Consider the following 18542-nt stretch of genomic DNA (forward strand, 5'->3'; position numbering starts at 1 on the left):
GACACTTCACCATCTCTGGACTAATTGACTAAAACAGGTACACGCACACATACGCAGTCACACACACACACACACACACACACACACACACACACACACACACACACACACACACACACACACACACACACACACACACACACACACACACACTAACAGAAGCATCCACACATTAACACAGCCACTATAGCTATAGCCTAAACATGCAGGTAGACACTGAAGAAGAAGAATCAACAGTGTAGGTATTAATGGTAACTGTGTAACTGTGGTCAATGTGTTGGCATACGGCCGTATGAGAAGACTCATTCTTTATACACTACTGTAGAGTATTCACAGAGACTAGCTTTGAGATGCATAACATCCACTGTTACATATCTGATCTGGGGAACACATTGCTGTGAGAAGTGATCGATCTCATGATTGATCTCATCTTTAATAGGGGAGGAGCTAGGTGAGCATGAGCAGTAAGTGGTATCCATGGAGATGATAGGCCCACTTCCTGTGCTGGAGGAAATGGGTACCGGGGTGTGTGTGTGTGTCTATATTCTATAACCACCAATTAACTGCTTCTACGGGGTCAGGGAGAATCAAATGCTGTTTCAGAGACAATTATGATTCTGTGAGATAGGTGGGTGGGTGGGTGGCTGCCAAGTATCACTGTGTGTGTAGAGAACATTTGTGAGCGAGAGAGAACAAGAAAGAGCGAGAATGAGAGAGAGCGAGAATGAGAGAGAGCGAGAATGAGAGAGAGAACGAGAGAGAGCGAGAATGAGAGAGAGAACGAGAGAGAGCGAGAATGAGAGAGAGAACGAGAGAGAGCGAGCGAGGTGGCTGTGGAAACCTCACAAAGTCCAAAGGAAACTATTACCTGGCCGTATACTAACTGATGAATTCACCAACTGTAAGTCTCTCTGTATAAGAACGTCTGCTAAATGACTCAAATGGAAATGTACACCATAACATAAATGATGAAGAATGTTGATCTTGTGAATAGGTTGTAAACAGGTTGTGAATAGGTTGTGAACAGGTTGTGAACAGGTTGTGAACAGGAAACAAAGTATGAGCAGAAGTAAGTAAGCATACGTGTCTGTATAAATATGTCCACACAGACAGTTGTATGATTTCCATGTTTACCATATCATATTATGTACCCACTTGCGAATATGCGTGTCCTGCGAGTGTGTGTGTGTCCGTCCTGCGAGTGTGTGTGTGTCCATCCTGCGAGTGTGTGTGTCCGTCCTGCGAGTGTGTCCCCGTCCTGCAAATGTGTGTGTGTCCGTCCTGTGAGTGTGTGTCCGTCCTGCGTGTGTGTGTGTGTGTGTCCGTCCTGCGAGTGTGTGTGTCCGTCCTGCGTGTGTGTCCGTCCTGCGAGTGTGTGTGTGTGTCCGTCCTGCGTGTGTGTGTGTGTCCGTCCTGCGAGTGTGTGTGTGTGTGTCCGTCCTGCGAGTGTGTGTCCGTCCTGCGAGTGTGTGTCCGTCCTGCGTGTGTGTGTGTGTCCGTCCTGCGAGTGTGTGTGTGTGTGTCCTGCGAGTGTGTGTCCTGCGAGTGTGTGTTCCCGGCCCCCCTCACCTGCAGCAGGGGCCTCTGCACCGCCAGGACCTTCATAGTATCGGCACTAGCCAGGACTTTCAGTGGGTCTGCTGTCTTGCTGACGGCCCGGATCTCCTTGTTGATCTCTGTTCTGACCTGGTGCAGGAACAGGTCGTTGATGTAGTAGGTCAGGAAGGTCCGGAGTTGGCACTGCTTGGCCTGCCCCGGTGAACCCATGTTCTGCTCTGTCTCATTGATGAACCTTGGGAGGGGGACAAGGTTGAGGGAACGTTAGAGAGAGTGGAGAGGAACGTTGCGGCAACATTAGCCTGGATAAACCTATGGGGAGAAACAGAGACTGGACAGGAATGTTAGTGCAACGTTAGAGAACCTTGAGCCATCGTTAGAGAAACTGTCCAGGCTAACATTGCTGTAGCCTTCCTGGACAGTTTCTCTAACGATGGCTCAAGGTTCTCTAACGTTGCACAGGGAGATACCTCGTCAGTTGTACGACTGAATGCCTTCAACTGAAATGTGTCTTCCGCATTTAACTCCTCTAGGAACGTAAGAAGTAGTTCCACTAGCTGCACTACACAGATGCTGTAAGACCCATGATAAGGAGGTGATAATGTATTCCCATTAAATAAACAGAGGGGAATTGTGTTACTGGAATGAGTGGTAGTATTGGGAACTCATTTGGAGAGAATAATTGGCGTGCAGACTGTATTCATACTTTTAGAAAAGTTAAGAGTTAAAGGGCGATAACGTGCCAGGATGTTTCCAGGACAACTTGGACAAACTGCTCAGGATAAGTCCTTGAAAACACTGGCGTCCTCCGATCTACATGGGTGAGTGTTTAACTAGCTGTCGAGTTGGTCAGATAGGGTCACACAGCAATGTAAGGGCTGGGGAGCACCATACACACCTCATCTGTCAAGGAATCACTGATAATCACTCGGCCTGTCTCACACACACACACACATAGACACACACACACCTCCACGCAAGAGCGAGTGTGTCCTCAACAGCTTTACACACACAAATACACAAATAAATCAAATCCTTCACATCAGGGTGAAGGGGGACAGATATATTCAGAGTTGAAACTATGGAGCAATGGAGGGGAGAAAGAAAGAACGAACAAACGAACGAAAGGCTCTAGGTGTCTATAGTGGGGGACAGCAGGGCTAGAGAGGGCTCTGTAGAAGGCCCTAGGTGTCTATAGTGGGGGACAGCAGGGCTAGAGAGGGCTCTGTAGAAGGCCCTAGGTGTCTATAGTGGGGGACAGCAGGGCTAGAGAGGGCTCTGTAGAAGGCTCTAGGTGTCTATAGTGGGGGACAGCAGGGCTAGAGAGGGCTCTGTAGAAGGCTCTAGGTGTCTATAGTGGGGGACAGCAGGGCTAGAGAGGGCTCTGTAGAAGGCTCTAGGTGTCTATAGTGGGGGACAGCAGGGCTAGAGAGGGCTCTGTAGAAGGCTCTAGGTGTCTATAGTGGGGGACAGCAGGGCTAGAGAAGGCTCTGTAGAAGGCTCTAGGTGTCTATAGTGGGGGACAGCAGGGCTAGAGAGGGCTCTGTAGAAGGCTCTAGGTGTCTATAGTGGGGGACAGCAGGGCTAGAGAAGGCTCTGTAGAAGGCTCTAGGTGTCTATAGTGGGGGACAGCAGGGCTAGAGATGGCTCTGTAGAAGGCTCTAGGTGTCTATAGCAGGGGACAGCAGGGCTAGTAATGGCTCTGTAGAAGGTTCTCGGTGTCTATAATGGGGGACAGCAGGGCTAGAGAGGGCTCTGTAGAAGGCTCTGGGTGTCTATAGTGGGGGACAGCAGGGCTAGAGAAGGCTCTGTAGAAGGCTCTAGGTGTCTATAGTGGGGGACAGCAGGGCTAGAGAGGGCTCTGTAGAAGGCTCTAGGTGTCTATAGTGGGGGACAGCAGGGCTAGAGAAGGCTCTGTAGAAGGCTCTAGGTGTCTATAGTGGGGGACAGCAGGGCTAGAGGGGCTCTGTAGAAGGCTCTAGGTGTCTATAGTGGGGGACAGCAGGGCTAGAGAGGGCTCTGTAGAAGGTGTCTATAGAGAAAGGGGAGGGGGAGTGGATACCTCAGTTGCACAACAACTGAAATGTGTCTTCTGCAGTGAGAGAGATGTGAGTGAGAGAGGTGAACTGTGAGAGAGAGAGTGAGAGGTGAACTGTGAGAGAGAGAGAGTGAGAGAGATGAACTGTGAGAGAGTGAGAGGTGAACTGTGAGAGAGTGAGAGAGGTGAACTGTAAGAGAGAGAGAGAGTGAGAGAGGTGAACTGTGAGAGAGAGAGAGTGAGAGAGGTGAACTGTAAGAGAGAGAGTGAGAGAGGTGAACTGTAAGAGAGAGAGTGAGAGAGGTGAACTGTAAGAGAGAGAGTGAGAGAGGTGAACTGTAAGAGAGAGAGTGAGAGAGGTGAACTGTAAGAGAGAGAGTGAGAGAGGTGAACTGTAAGAGAGAGAGAGTGAGAGAGGTGAACTGTGAGAGAGAGAGAGTGAGAGAGGTGAACTGTAAGAGAGAGAGAGTGAGAGAGGTGAACTGTAAGAGAAAAGGAGAGGTCTCCTAAAAATCCCTCATGGATTCCCACTGCAGCTCCTGCTAAAGGTACTAAGTAGAAACTCTATAGTAGACTAATTTAAGTTGAGCCTACAATGACTACCAGGCATCCAGCCCATTTTAAAATACACAGAACATCACTAAATACCCCTCAATAACTCTAAATATAATTAGTGCTGACAACGTTTAATAAATGTGCATTTTCTGTTGTTGTTATTGATCGAGAACCCAAGTTGCAGCGTAAACATTCCATGCAGACCAAGAAGATACATCATGTCCTGTTACGATTGTCATGGTCTCAATATGCACAGCAAGTTGATGGATCTGGATTGGTGTGTGTGAGCACAGATGGATCTTAGTTGGTGAGAGTGATAACGTTTGAATAATGTTGGGGAGAGGACGGATGGATGCAGTCGAAACCGCTCTCTGTCCAAATAACCATCTGGAGCTGAGCCTCAGGACTTGGCCCTGTGTCACCATGCAGTCAACTGAGGTAACTCAACTGCTTGTCCAGACGCTTAGCTAACGTGCAGGTGCTAACCCAGACATTGACCTAACAACCAGGTAACATATTTATCAAATTGGCTGATAACATTCAAAGGAATGTTGATGATGGCATTAAGTCCATTCAATTAAAACTACAGTCTGGTGCCAACTTTGTGGCATTCTACCTACTTTACACACACATACATGTATGCCCACGCACACACTCTGTAGCCAAGCAGGCTGTTGCCAGGCAACAAACATATTTACATAAGTCTAATGACCCATTGTATCTTCATACGTTGTAAGCCACCTCCACAGTAGGGCTGCATGATATTCCACATGCCTGGATCACAATGTTGTTTTCATGTAGTCTTTTTGGTCTCGCCTCCTTCGCTCCCTTCTGTGCTGTGTGCACCTTCTCATTCACTCACACACACACACGCAAAGCCCCTCCCCCTGCTATTCAGAACAACAAAGATGAGAGATTCCTTCTTCCTCTCTGACAAACGGTTTCAACTAGATTTTTTGCATCTGAGGTCACCGAAACACGATGTTTTGCATCATATGGACACCGAAACACAGAGACTTTATTTTATTGTCAGAGAAGAGAAGTTCACTTCTCTACCGATACCCTTTGTATGTCTCAACTCCTCAAACTGCACACAGAGCAGACACTACTAAAACCAGAGTAGCAACGAACATTGGTTCTGGGAAATGAATGCTCAGTTTGTCGTGCGCGGGACTGCTGTACCATGTACCACTAGCAGTGTTTTAACCAAAGACTTTTATACTAGCTGTCATGTCTGTGTTTTATAAATGTGCAATAAAACACCAATATATAAGGAATTGTCAACTCACTGTCATTCTGAGAAATACTAAACACACTTGATTTCAACATCTGAACAGAGTGGACAGAATAGCATGCTGTTCAGACAGATGGAGACAGACAGAAGGGTGTGTTTATAACAATTCAACTGTCAACCTTGTTAGCTAGAATATAGAGCCAAGTTGGCTAAACTTGAAATATAAAGATTAGCTGGCTACTCAATAGCACATGGGCTTGAGAGATTGTTGATGAGACCTGTGCTAATTTTCTATAGCCTAATGCCTGCTACAATAAGTTAGTCATGATTAGTGAATGTGGAATGTGCAGATGAAACTATTTTGATATAATACTAAAATAATGAATGGGTATTATGGTTGTGGAAGGATAATATTTAGCCGGGGTATCATTGCACAAACCCCAAATCCATTAGATTATTGCTGAGTGTTTGAAAACCTTTCATTGAAAAACAATGTTTATTTAGATTTGTTAAAAAATTTTTTTTATCACAATATATGTTGTGAATTGGAAAAACTATAGCAGCAGTAGAGTAAAATAGCTACAGTAACTGTCAGAAGGTGGAAGCCACCTCCACAGTAGCAGTAGGGTACAGGAGCTAGAGTAACTGTCAGAAGGTGGAAGCCACCTCCACAGTAGCAGTAGGGTACAGGAGCTACAGTAACTGTCAGAAGGTGGAAGCCACCTCCACAGTAGCAGTAGGGTACAGGAGCTACAGTAACTGTCAGAAGGTGGAAGCCACCTCCACAGTAGCAGTAGGGTACAGGAGCTACAGTAACTGTCAGAAGGTGGAAGCCACCTCCACAGTAGCAGTAGGGTACAGGAGCTACAGTAACTGTCAGAAGGTGGAAGCCACCTCCACAGTAGCAGTAGGGTACAGGAGCTACAGTAACTGTCAGAAGGTGGAAGCCACCTCCACAGTAGCAGTAGGGTACAGGAGCTACAGTAACTGTCAGAAGGTGGAAGCCACCTCCACAGTAGCAGTAGAGTAAAATAGCTACAGTAACTGTCAGAAGGTGGAAGCCACCTCCACAGTAGCAGTAGGGTACAGGAGCTACAGTAACTGTCAGAAGGTGGAAGCCACCTCCACAGTAGCAGTAGGGTACAGGAGCTACAGTAACTGTCAGAAGGTGGAAGCCACCTCCACAGTAGCAGTAGAGTAAAATAGCTACAGTAACTGTCAGAAGGTGGAAGCCACCTCCACAGTAGCAGTAGGGTACAGGAGCTACAGTAACTGTCAGAAGGTGGAAGCCACCTCCACAGTAGCAGTAGGGTACAGGTGCTACAGTAACTGTCAGAAGGTGGAAGCCACCTCCACAGTAGCAGTAGGGTACAGGAGCTACAGTAACTGTCAGAAGGGGGAAGCCACCTCCACAGTAGCAGTAGAGTAAAATAGCTACAGTAACTGTCAGAAGGTGGAAGCCACCTCCACAGTAGCAGTAGGGTACAGGAGCTACAGTAACTGTCAGAAGGTGGAAGCCACCTCCACAGTAGCAGTAGGGTACAGGAGCTACAGTAACTGTCAGAAGGTGGAAGCCACCTCCACAGTAGCAGTAGGGTACAGGAGCTACAGTAACTGTCAGAAGGTGGAAGCCACCTCCACAGTAGCAGTAGGGTACAGGAGCTACAGTAACTGTCAGAAGGTGGAAGCCACCTCCACAGTAGCAGTAGGGTACAGGAGCTACAGTAACTGTCAGAAGGTGGAAGCCACCTCCACAGTAGCAGTAGGGTACAGGAGCTACAGTAACTGTCAGAAGGTGGAAGCCACCTCCACAGTAGCAGTAGAGTAAAATAGCTACAGTAACTGTCAGAAGGTGGAAGCCACCTCCACAGTAGCAGTAGGGTACAGGAGCTACAGTAACTGTCAGAAGGTGGAAGCCACCTCCACAGTAGCAGTAGGGTACAGGAGCTACAGTAACTGTCAGAAGGTGGAAGCCACCTCCACAGTAGCAGTAGAGTAAAATAGCTACAGTAACTGTCAGAAGGTGGAAGCCACCTCCACAGTAGCAGTAGGGTACAGGAGCTACAGTAACTGTCAGAAGGTGGAAGCCACCTCCACAGTAGCAGTAGGGTACAGGTGCTACAGTAACTGTCAGAAGGTGGAAGCCACCTCCACAGTAGCAGTAGGGTACAGGAGCTACAGTAACTGTCAGAAGGGGGAAGCCACCTCCACAGTAGCAGTAGAGTAAAATAGCTACAGTAACTGTCAGAAGGTGGAAGCCACCTCCACAGTAGCAGTAGAGTAAAATAGCTACAGTAACTGTCAGAAGGTGGAAGCCACCTCCACAGTAGCAGTAGGGTACAGGAGCTACAGTAACTGTCAGAAGGGGGAAGCCACCTCCACAGTAGCAGTAGAGTAAAATAGCTACAGTAACTGTCAGAAGGTGGAAGCCACCTCCACAGTAGCAGTAGGGTACAGGAGCTACAGTAACTGTCAGAAGGTGGAAGCCACCTCCACAGTAGCAGTAGGGTACAGGAGCTACAGTAACTGTCAGAAGGTGGAAGCCACCTCCACAGTAGCAGTAGGGTACAGGAGCTACAGTAACTGTCAGAAGGTGGAAGCCACCTCCACAGTAGCAGTAGAGTAAAATAGCTACAGTAACTGTCAGAAGGTGGAAGCCACCTCCACAGTAGCAGTAGGGTACAGGAGCTACAGTAACTGTCAGAAGGTGGAAGCCACCTCCACAGTAGCAGTAGGGTACAGGTGCTACAGTAACTGTCAGAAGGTGGAAGCCACCTCCACAGTAGCAGTAGGGTACAGGAGCTACAGTAACTGTCAGAAGGGGGAAGCCACCTCCACAGTAGCAGTAGGGTACAGGAGCTATAGTAACTGTCAGAAGGTGGAAGCCACCTCCACAGTAGCAGTAGGGTACAGGAGCTACAGTAACTGTCAGAAGGTGGAAGCCACCTCCACAGTAGCAGTAGGGTACAGGAGCTACAGTAACTGTCAGAAGGTGGAAGCCACCTCCACAGTAGCAGTAGGGTACAGGAGCTACAGTAACTGTCAGAAGGTGGAAGCCACCTCCACAGTAGCAGTAGGGTACCGGAGCTACAGTAACTGTCAGAAGGGGGAAGCCACCTCCACAGTAGCAGTAGGGTACAGGAGCTACAGTAACTGTCAGAAGGTGGAAGCCACCTCCACAGTAGCAGTAGGGTACAGGAGCTACAGTAACTGTCAGAAGGTGGAAGCCACCTCCACAGTAGCAGTAGGGTACAGGAGCTACAGTAACTGTCAGAAGGGGGAAGCCACCTCCACAGTAGCAGTAGGGTACAGGAGCTACAGTAACTGTCAGAAGGTGGAAGCCACCTCCACAGTAGCAGTAGGGTACAGGAGTTACAGTAACTGTCAGAAGGTGGAAGCCACCTCCACAGTAGCAGTAGGGTACAGGAGCTACAGTAACTGTCAGAAGGTGGAAGCCACCTCCACAGTAGCAGTAGGGTACAGGAGCTACAGTAACTGTCAGAAGGGGGAAGCCACCTCCACAGTAGCAGTAGGGTACAGGAGCTACAGTAACTGTCAGAAGGTGGAAGCCACCTCCACAGTAGCAGTAGGGTACAGGAGCTAGAGTAACTGTCAGAAGGTGGAAGCCACCTCCACAGTAGCAGTAGGGTACAGGAGCTACAGTAACTGTCAGAAGGTGGAAGCCACCTCCACAGTAGCAGTAGGGTACAGGAGCTACAGTAACTGTCAGAAGGTGGAAGCCACCTCCACAGTAGCAGTAGGGTACAGGAGCTACAGTAACTGTCAGAAGGTGGAAGCCACCTCCACAGTAGCAGTAGGGTACAGGAGCTACAGTAACTGTCAGAAGGTGGAAGCCACCTCCACAGTAGCAGTAGGGTACAGGTGCTACAGTAACTGTCAGAAGGTGGAAGCCACCTCCACAGTAGCAGTAGGGTACAGGAGCTACAGTAACTGTCAGAAGGGGGAAGCCACCTCCACAGTAGCAGTAGGGTACAGGAGCTATAGTAACTGTCAGAAGGTGGAAGCCACCTCCACAGTAGCAGTAGGGTACAGGAGCTACAGTAACTGTCAGAAGGTGGAAGCCACCTCCACAGTAGCAGTAGGGTACAGGAGCTACAGTAACTGTCAGAAGGTGGAAGCCACCTCCACAGTAGCAGTAGGGTACAGGAGCTACAGTAACTGTCAGAAGGTGGAAGCCACCTCCACAGTAGCAGTAGGGTACCGGAGCTACAGTAACTGTCAGAAGGGGGAAGCCACCTCCACAGTAGCAGTAGGGTACAGGAGCTACAGTAACTGTCAGAAGGTGGAAGCCACCTCCACAGTAGCAGTAGGGTACAGGAGCTACAGTAACTGTCAGAAGGTGGAAGCCACCTCCACAGTAGCAGTAGGGTACAGGAGCTAGAGTAACTGTCAGAAGGTGGAAGCCACCTCCACAGTAGCAGTAGGGTACAGGAGCTACAGTAACTGTCAGAAGGGGGAAGCCACCTCCACAGTAGCAGTAGGGTACAGGAGCTACAGTAACTGTCAGAAGGTGGAAGCCACCTCCACAGTAGCAGTAGGGTACAGGAGCTACAGTAACTGTCAGAAGGTGGAAGCCACCTCCACAGTAGCAGTAGAGTAAAATAGCTACAGTAACTGTCAGAAGGTGGAAGCCACCTCCACAGTAGCAGTAGGGTACAGGAGCTACAGTAACTGTCAGAAGGTGGAAGCCACCTCCACAGTAGCAGTAGGGTACAGGTGCTACAGTAACTGTCAGAAGGTGGAAGCCACCTCCACAGTAGCAGTAGGGTACAGGAGCTACAGTAACTGTCAGAAGGGGGAAGCCACCTCCACAGTAGCAGTAGGGTACAGGAGCTACAGTAACTGTCAGAAGGTGGAAGCCACCTCCACAGTAGCAGTAGGGTACAGGAGCTACAGTAACTGTCAGAAGGTGGAAGCCACCTCCACAGTAGCAGTAGGGTACAGGAGCTACAGTAACTGTCAGAAGGTGGAAGCCACCTCCACAGTAGCAGTAGGGTACAGGAGCTACAGTAACTGTCAGAAGGTGGAAGCCACCTCCACAGTAGCAGTAGGGTACAGGAGCTACAGTAACTGTCAGAAGGTGGAAGCCACCTCCACAGTAGCAGTAGGGTACAGGAGCTAGAGTAACTGTCAGAAGGTGGAAGCCACCTCCACAGTAGCAGTAGGGTACAGGAGCTACAGTAACTGTCAGAAGGTGGAAGCCACCTCCACAGTAGCAGTAGGGTACAGGAGCTACAGTAACTGTCAGAAGGTGGAAGCCACCTCCACAGTAGCAGTAGGGTACAGGAGCTACAGTAACTGTCAGAAGGTGGAAGCCACCTCCACAGTAGCAGTAGGGTACAGGAGCTACAGTAACTGTCAGAAGGTGGAAGCCACCTCCACAGTAGCAGTAGGGTACAGGAGCTACAGTAACTGTCAGAAGGTGGAAGCCACCTCCACAGTAGCAGTAGGGTACAGGAGCTACAGTAACTGTCAGAAGGTGGAAGCCACCTCCACAGTAGCAGTAGGGTACAGGAGCTACAGTAACTGTCAGAAGGTGGAAGCCACCTCCACAGTAGCAGTAGGGTACAGGAGCTAGAGTAACTGTCAGAAGGTGGAAGCCACCTCCACAGTAGCAGTAGGGTACAGGAGCTAGAGTAACTGTCAGAAGGTGGAAGCCACCTCCACAGTAGCAGTAGGGTACAGGAGCTACAGTAACTGTCAGAAGGTGGAAGCCACCTCCACAGTAGCAGTAGGGTACAGGAGCTACAGTAACTGTCAGAAGGTGGAAGCCACCTCCACAGTAGCAGTAGGGTACAGGAGCTACAGTAACTGTCAGAAGGTGGAAGCCACCTCCACAGTAGCAGTAGGGTACAGGAGCTAGAGTAACTGTCAGAAGGTGGAAGCCACCTCCACAGTAGCAGTAGGGTACAGGAGCTACAGTAACTGTCAGAAGGTGGAAGCCACCTCCACAGTAGCAGTAGGGTACAGGAGCTACAGTAACTGTCAGAAGGTGGAAGCCACCTCCACAGTAGCAGTAGGGTACAGGAGCTAGAGTAACTGTCAGAAGGTGGAAGCCACCTCCACAGTAGCAGTAGGGTACAGGAGCTAGAGTAACTGTCAGAAGGTGGAAGCCACCTCCACAGTAGCAGTAGGGTACAGGAGCTACAGTAACTGTCAGAAGGTGGAAGCCACCTCCACAGTAGCAGTAGGGTACAGGAGCTAGAGTAACTGTCAGAAGGTGGAAGCCACCTCCACAGTAGCAGTAGGGTACAGGAGCTAGAGTAACTGTCAGAAGGTGGAAGCCACCTCCACAGTAGCAGTAGGGTACAGGAGCTACAGTAACTGTCAGAAGGTGGAAGCCACCTCCACAGTAGCAGTAGAGTAAAATAGCTACAGTAACTGTCAGAAGGTGGAAGCCACCTCCACAGTAGCAGTAGGGTACAGGAGCTACAGTAACTGTCAGAAGGTGGAAGCCACCTCCACAGTAGCAGTAGGGTACAGGTGCTACAGTAACTGTCAGAAGGTGGAAGCCACCTCCACAGTAGCAGTAGGGTACAGGAGCTACAGTAACTGTCAGAAGGTGGAAGCCACCTCCACAGTAGCAGTAGGGTACAGGAGCTACAGTAACTGTCAGAAGGTGGAAGCCACCTCCACAGTAGCAGTAGGGTACAGGAGCTACAGTAACTGTCAGAAGGTGGAAGCCACCTCCACAGTAGCAGTAGGGTACAGGAGCTACAGTAACTGTCAGAAGGTGGAAGCCACCTCCACAGTAGCAGTAGGGTACAGGAGCTACAGTAACTGTCAGAAGGTGGAAGCCACCTCCACAGTAGCAGTAGGGTACAGGAGCTAGAGTAACTGTCAGAAGGTGGAAGCCACCTCCACAGTAGCAGTAGGGTACAGGAGCTACAGTAACTGTCAGAAGGTGGAAGCCACCTCCACAGTAGCAGTAGAGTAAAATAGCTACAGTAACTGTCAGAAGGTGGAAGCCACCTCCACAGTAGCAGTAGGGTACAGGAGCTACAGTAACTGTCAGAAGGTGGAAGCCACCTCCACAGTAGCAGTAGGGTACAGGTGCTACAGTAACTGTCAGAAGGTGGAAGCCACCTCCACAGTAGCAGTAGGGTACAGGAGCTACAGTAACTGTCAGAAGGGGGAAGCCACCTCCACAGTAGCAGTAGGGTACAGGAGCTACAGTAACTGTCAGAAGGTGGAAGCCACCTCCACAGTAGCAGTAGGGTACAGGAGCTACAGTAACTGTCAGAAGGTGGAAGCCACCTCCACAGTAGCAGTAGGGTACAGGAGCTACAGTAACTGTCAGAAGGTGGAAGCCACCTCCACAGTAGCAGTAGGGTACAGGAGCTACAGTAACTGTCAGAAGGTGGAAGCCACCTCCACAGTAGCAGTAGGGTACAGGAGCTACAGTAACTGTCAGAAGGTGGAAGCCACCTCCACAGTAGCAGTAGGGTACAGGAGCTACAGTAACTGTCAGAAGGTGGAAGCCACCTCCACAGTAGCAGTAGGGTACAGGAGCTACAGTAACTGTCAGAAGGTGGAAGCCACCTCCACAGTAGCAGTAGGGTACAGGAGCTACAGTAACTGTCAGAAGGTGGAAGCCACCTCCACAGTAGCAGTAGGGTACAGGAGCTACAGTAACTGTCAGAAGGTGGAAGCCACCTCCACAGTAGCAGTAGGGTACAGGAGCTAGAGTAACTGTCAGAAGGTGGAAGCCACCTCCACAGTAGCAGTAGGGTACAGGAGCTACAGTAACTGTCAGAAGGTGGAAGCCACCTCCACAGTAGCAGTAGGGTACAGGAGCTACAGTAACTGTCAGAAGGTGGAAGCCACCTCCACAGTAGCAGTAGGGTACAGGAGCTACAGTAACTGTCAGAAGGTGGAAGCCACCTCCACAGTAGCAGTAGGGTACAGGAGCTACAGTAACTGTCAGAAGGTGGAAGCCACCTCCACAGTAGCAGTAGGGTACAGGAGCTACAGTAACTGTCAGAAGGTGGAAGCCACCTCCACAGTAGCAGTAGGGTACAGGAGCTACAGTAACTGTCAGAAGGTGGAAGCCACCTCCACAGTAGCAGTAGGGTACAGGAGCTAGAGTAACTGTCAGAAGGTGGAAGCCACCTCCACAGTAGCAGTAGGGTACAGGAGCTACAGTAACTGTCAGAAGGTGGAAGCCACCTCCACAGTAGCAGTAGGGTACAGGAGCTAGAGTAACTGTCAGAAGGTGGAAGCCACCTCCACAGTAGCAGTAGGGTACAGGAGCTAGAGTAACTGTCAGAAGGTGGAAGCCACCTCCACAGTAGCAGTAGGGTACAGGAGCTACAGTAACTGTCAGAAGGTGGAAGCCACCTCCACAGTAGCAGTAGGGTACAGGAGCTACAGTAACTGTCAGAAGGTGGAAGCCACCTCCACAGTAGCAGTAGGGTACAGGAGCTAGAGTAACTGTCAGAAGGTGGAAGCCACCTCCACAGTAGCAGTAGGGTACAGGAGCTAGAGTAACTGTCAGAAGGTGGAAGCCACCTCCACAGTAGCAGTAGGGTACAGGAGCTACAGTAACTGTCAGAAGGTGGAAGCCACCTCCACAGTAGCAGTAGGGTACAGGAGCTACAGTAACTGTCAGAAGGTGGAAGCCACCTCCACAGTAGCAGTAGGGTACAGGAGCTACAGTAACTGTCAGAAGGTGGAAGCCACCTCCACAGTAGCAGTAGGGTACAGGAGCTACAGTAACTGTCAGAAGGTGGAAGCCACCTCCACAGTAGCAGTAGGGTACAGGAGCTACAGTAACTGTCAGAAGGTGGAAGCCACCTCCACAGTAGCAGTAGGGTACAGGAGCTACAGTAACTGTCAGAAGGGGGAAGCCACCTCCACAGTAGCAGTAGGGTACAGGAGCTACAGTAACTGTCAGAAGGTGGAAGCCACCTCCACAGTAGCAGTAGGGTACAGGAGCTACAGTAACTGTCAGAAGGTGGAAGCCACCTCCACAGTAGCAGTAGGGTACAGGAGCTACAGTAAGTCTCAGCTAATAATTTGACAACACATAATGGTGTACCTCAGTTCTTCTGACAATGCCAAGTTGCCCACATCATCATAATAATACTACTGTAAGCCAGTGTCTTGGCTACTTCTGGAGCTGTGACTGGCCCAGGACATTTAAATCTCTATTCTGTCTACAACTAAATCACAACTAAAATGAACTCCTTCAAACCTAGAAACGTTCCTATTCAACGGATCAGAATGTAATAATGAGGTCTGTTAGAGATAATATGTTTACTATGGTGGAATCCAATATGCCGTGTTGAAAGAGGTTGTTTGGGTAATGACAGTGAGTAGGTCCTAAATGCCACCCTATTCCTTATAGACCCTGGTCAACAGTAGTGCACAATGAAGGGAATCGGGTGTCATTTGGGACACAAACAGAGAGAGCAGAACACCCAGGGAAGATGATATCACAGGGCACAGCATGAGTCTCATCACCACGGAAACACCACGGCAACATTGTGGTGATGGTGGTGGGACGCCGCTGCTCCGGTCTGGGAAATACAAATTAATAACCGTGCAAATCTGATTAGCAGTCTTCATCCTCTGCACACACACATTCAGACTCATCCCCCTAACACACACACACACTGTCCTGAGGTCATCTCGGCCCTGTCCAGACTCCAGACACCCCCCACATCCCCCCTTCACACACACCGACGCAGCCAGCAGGCATTGCTCACTCTTAATAAGGAGATTAGGTCCCATAATTTGAGAGCTGTTCCATGGTCTTGCTAGTCCAGCAGCAGAAATAGAATGACTAGTGGGATGGACAGTCAGTCAGTTGTTTAATGGCTCATCAGCAGGAAGTCTTCATTAGTCCATATGCTAATGAGACTGACACCCAAGCCACGAACACACACACACACATACTGATCTGGCTCCATCACTGATCAGTCCACACACCCACTAGTGAAGAGAAAGACTCAGAGAGCAGCAGCTCTTCCTCCCTCTAGGGCAGGGCTCTTCTGGATCCAACGGCTCTTCTAGTCGCACTAAAACCCCAGTTTATTAGCAGAGACTGCCGTTGATTGTGCTAGACAGCATCTAATTGACTATCTTTAGGAAACAGATGTCGGAGCCCGAGGCTTAGTGCTGGATAATCGTCTGCGTAGTACCCTCCCTGTGTATGTTGATATAAAAATAACATTCAGAACTCACTTACACCAATAATGTGCCCTCTAAATCTAAACTATAACGATAATGCTTGTTTTCAGAGGTAGAAGGACGATGATCTGAGGTAAGTTTTATGTGTCCTCCCAAATGATTAAGGTTAGGACTTGGAGAGGCTCAGCTGATCCTCGATCTGTGCCTAAGGGAAACTTCTATTTGGAGTGGGATGCTGGAGAGAGAGCGTGCCAAAACAGATTATAAACTATTTAAAATCTCCCAGAATTCCCCCTGGGCCCCGGCCTATCAGCCGTGGCCAATTCCCATTACTCTGGCCACCAAGGAGGCCATACCTTGCTGAGACCGGACACACACTGTTGGAGATGAGTGTGTGTGCCTAAGTCTGTGCACAAGTGTGTGTGGTGTGTGTGTCAATACTTCCAATCACCCAATAAAACACATAACTCTAGGCTTGACAGTGCTTAGCCAACTGGTGACATTATGTGACATCAGCACAGTCAGCACTGCAGTACACATTCACCTCAATGACCCTGGACAAGGAATCTAGTCCTCCAGTCAACTCTCTCTCCAGTAACAGAACTCAGGGACGAGTAGGGTTGAAAAATGATGGTGACTTCCACAACATTCTATGGTTTTCCAGAAGTCCTGGTTGGAGGACACCGGATTTCCTGCTTATTCCCCCCATGATTCTGGAGCTCTTCCAACCAGGATTCCTGGAAAACCTGGTAATTTTGGAGAAGTCACTGGAATTTTGCAACCCCAAGGACGAGGTTGCTGTACAATATGCCCAAGGCACCAGTAGAGCCTCATATCGCCACTAGATGGCAATATGACAGCTTCCTCCACCAATCCCTCACAACACCAGTGTCTGACTGGAATCTCCTGATAGAAATGGCATTGAGAGAGCATTAAGATTCTACTCGGTAGGTTACCGTATAAAGCCTGCTCGCTGTGTGTTGTGTTTATCGTTTTCTCCCGCTCAGACAAAGAGAGGCAGAGTGAAATGCATATGGTCGTCCCACACACACTCCCACCTCTCTCCCAGACTCCCCGCTGTCTGCGGCCCTCTCTCACCCCGACACAATTATTACACCAGTTAACGGCAATCACGTGTGTGTATGTGTGTGTGTGTGATGCCATATTGGCAAGTTAATAGGGAGGAGGAAGAACGTGAGGAAGGAAGAGCTACAGTAGCCAACTAACCCTGTCTCTATGGGAGTTCTACTGTACTCATTCTAACGGTCTTTCTCCTAAGAGGGCTATGGGAGTTATATGTACTCATTCTAACCCTGTCTTTCTCCTAAGAGGGCTATGGGAGTTATATATACTAATTCTAACCCTGTCTTTCTCCTAAGAGGGCTATGGGAGTTATATATACTCATTCTAACCCTGTCTTTCTCCTAAGAGGGCTATGGGAGTTATATATACTCATTCTAACCCTGTCTTTCTCCTAAGAGGGCTATGGGAGTTATATATACTCATTCTAACCCTGTCTTTCTCCTAAGAGGGCTATGGGAGTTCTACTGTCCTCATTCTAACCCAGAGGGAATTGTCTTCCTATATGCACCTTAGTGAGTTACTGTCCCCATTGTGTAGGTTATAATGGTGCTACTGTTGGAATGATGTCACTTTAAATCTGATCACCACGACAGGCTAAACATGATCTGTATGTTACAGTAAGGTATTGTTTCCAACAGGTGGCGTCACTCCTACGTCATGCCGGTCCCTCGTCTGACGAAGGACAACACCTTGTTTGTGTGAATCTCAGTGTCTGTACTAGACCTGTCTGAGAGTTTGTAGGAGTGTGTGTGAGCGTGTGTCCATGCCTCTCTCTCTCTCTGTGTGTGTGTGTGTGTGTGTGTGTGTGTGTGTGTGTGTGTGTGTGTGTCCGTGTGTGTGCATATGTGTGTGTTTGAGCCCGGTCCTGTCTGTGGGTGTGGAGACCAATTAAAGCAGGTGAGATTGATCACCTCAGGCTCTCCCCACCGTCTGGGCTTCCTGCAGTCAACAGGAAATGAGATGGCCTCGTTTAGCTGACGTCGCGCCACCATGACAAATCACCCGCACAGAAGCCATGCAGGTCCTGTGGCCTCCTCTCTCTTCTTTCTTCTCCTCTCTTGTCTTTTCTACTGCTCTTTGTTTCTCCAACCTCTCTTCCCCCATTCCTCATTCCCTTTGTCCCCTTTATGTCTCCAAGTTCTCACGTTTCTCCTACTCTTTCTGTCTCCAACCTCTCTTCTTCCTCTGTGTCCCATGCCTATTTCTCCTCCCCTTTATCTGCTCTCCTCTCTCTTGTTTTCTCCCATCTCTCTTCCTCCAGTGTGGAGAAAATACAATGTATGTGGGTATTCATTTAACTGCAGGAGCACCAAAAATAAAATAACTGTGCTAATGTCCATGACAATAAGGGTAGTTACAGGCCGTAGTGGATATGACCCATGCTAATGTCCATGACAATAAGGGTAGTTACAGGTCGTAGTGGATATGACCCATGCTAATGTCCATGACAATAAGGGTAGTTACAGGCTGTAGTGGATATGACCCATGCTAATGTCCATGACAATACGGGTAGTTAAAGGACGTAGTGGATATTACCCATGCTAATGTCCATGACAATAAGGGTAGTTCCAGGCCGTAGTGGATATTACCCATGCTAATGTCCATGACAATAAGGGTAGTTACAGGCCGTAGTGGATATTACCCATGCTGATGTCCATGACAATAAGGGTAGTTACAGGCCGTAGTGGTTATGACCCATGCTAATGTCCATGACAATAAGGGTAGTTACAGGCCGTAGTGGGTATGACCCATGCTAATGTCCATGACAATAAGGGTAGTTACAGGCCGTAGTGGATATGCAACAACACACTTCCCCTCGAACAATATAACATATGGACAGGTGCACACACATATACCACACACACACACACACACAAACTGCACAAGCTAGCTTACACACACACCAATGCCTGGCCCGCA

General features: G+C 49.1%; 1 protein-coding gene across 1 annotated transcript in view; it reads right to left on the minus strand.

Moving 5' to 3' along the window:
* Positions 1–18542, minus strand: part of LOC109882115 (exocyst complex component 4) — a 167093-nt gene that overhangs the window by 77694 nt on the left and 70857 nt on the right. The window contains exon 4 of the mRNA XM_031816020.1: positions 1570–1792. Within this exon, the coding sequence (XP_031671880.1) occupies positions 1570–1792 (223 nt within the window). The remainder of the gene's footprint in view (positions 1–1569; positions 1793–18542) is intronic.

This window comes from Oncorhynchus kisutch, unplaced genomic scaffold (genome assembly GCF_002021735.2).
Source record: "Oncorhynchus kisutch isolate 150728-3 unplaced genomic scaffold, Okis_V2 scaffold729, whole genome shotgun sequence".
NCBI classification, from domain to species: Eukaryota; Metazoa; Chordata; class Actinopteri; order Salmoniformes; family Salmonidae; genus Oncorhynchus; species Oncorhynchus kisutch.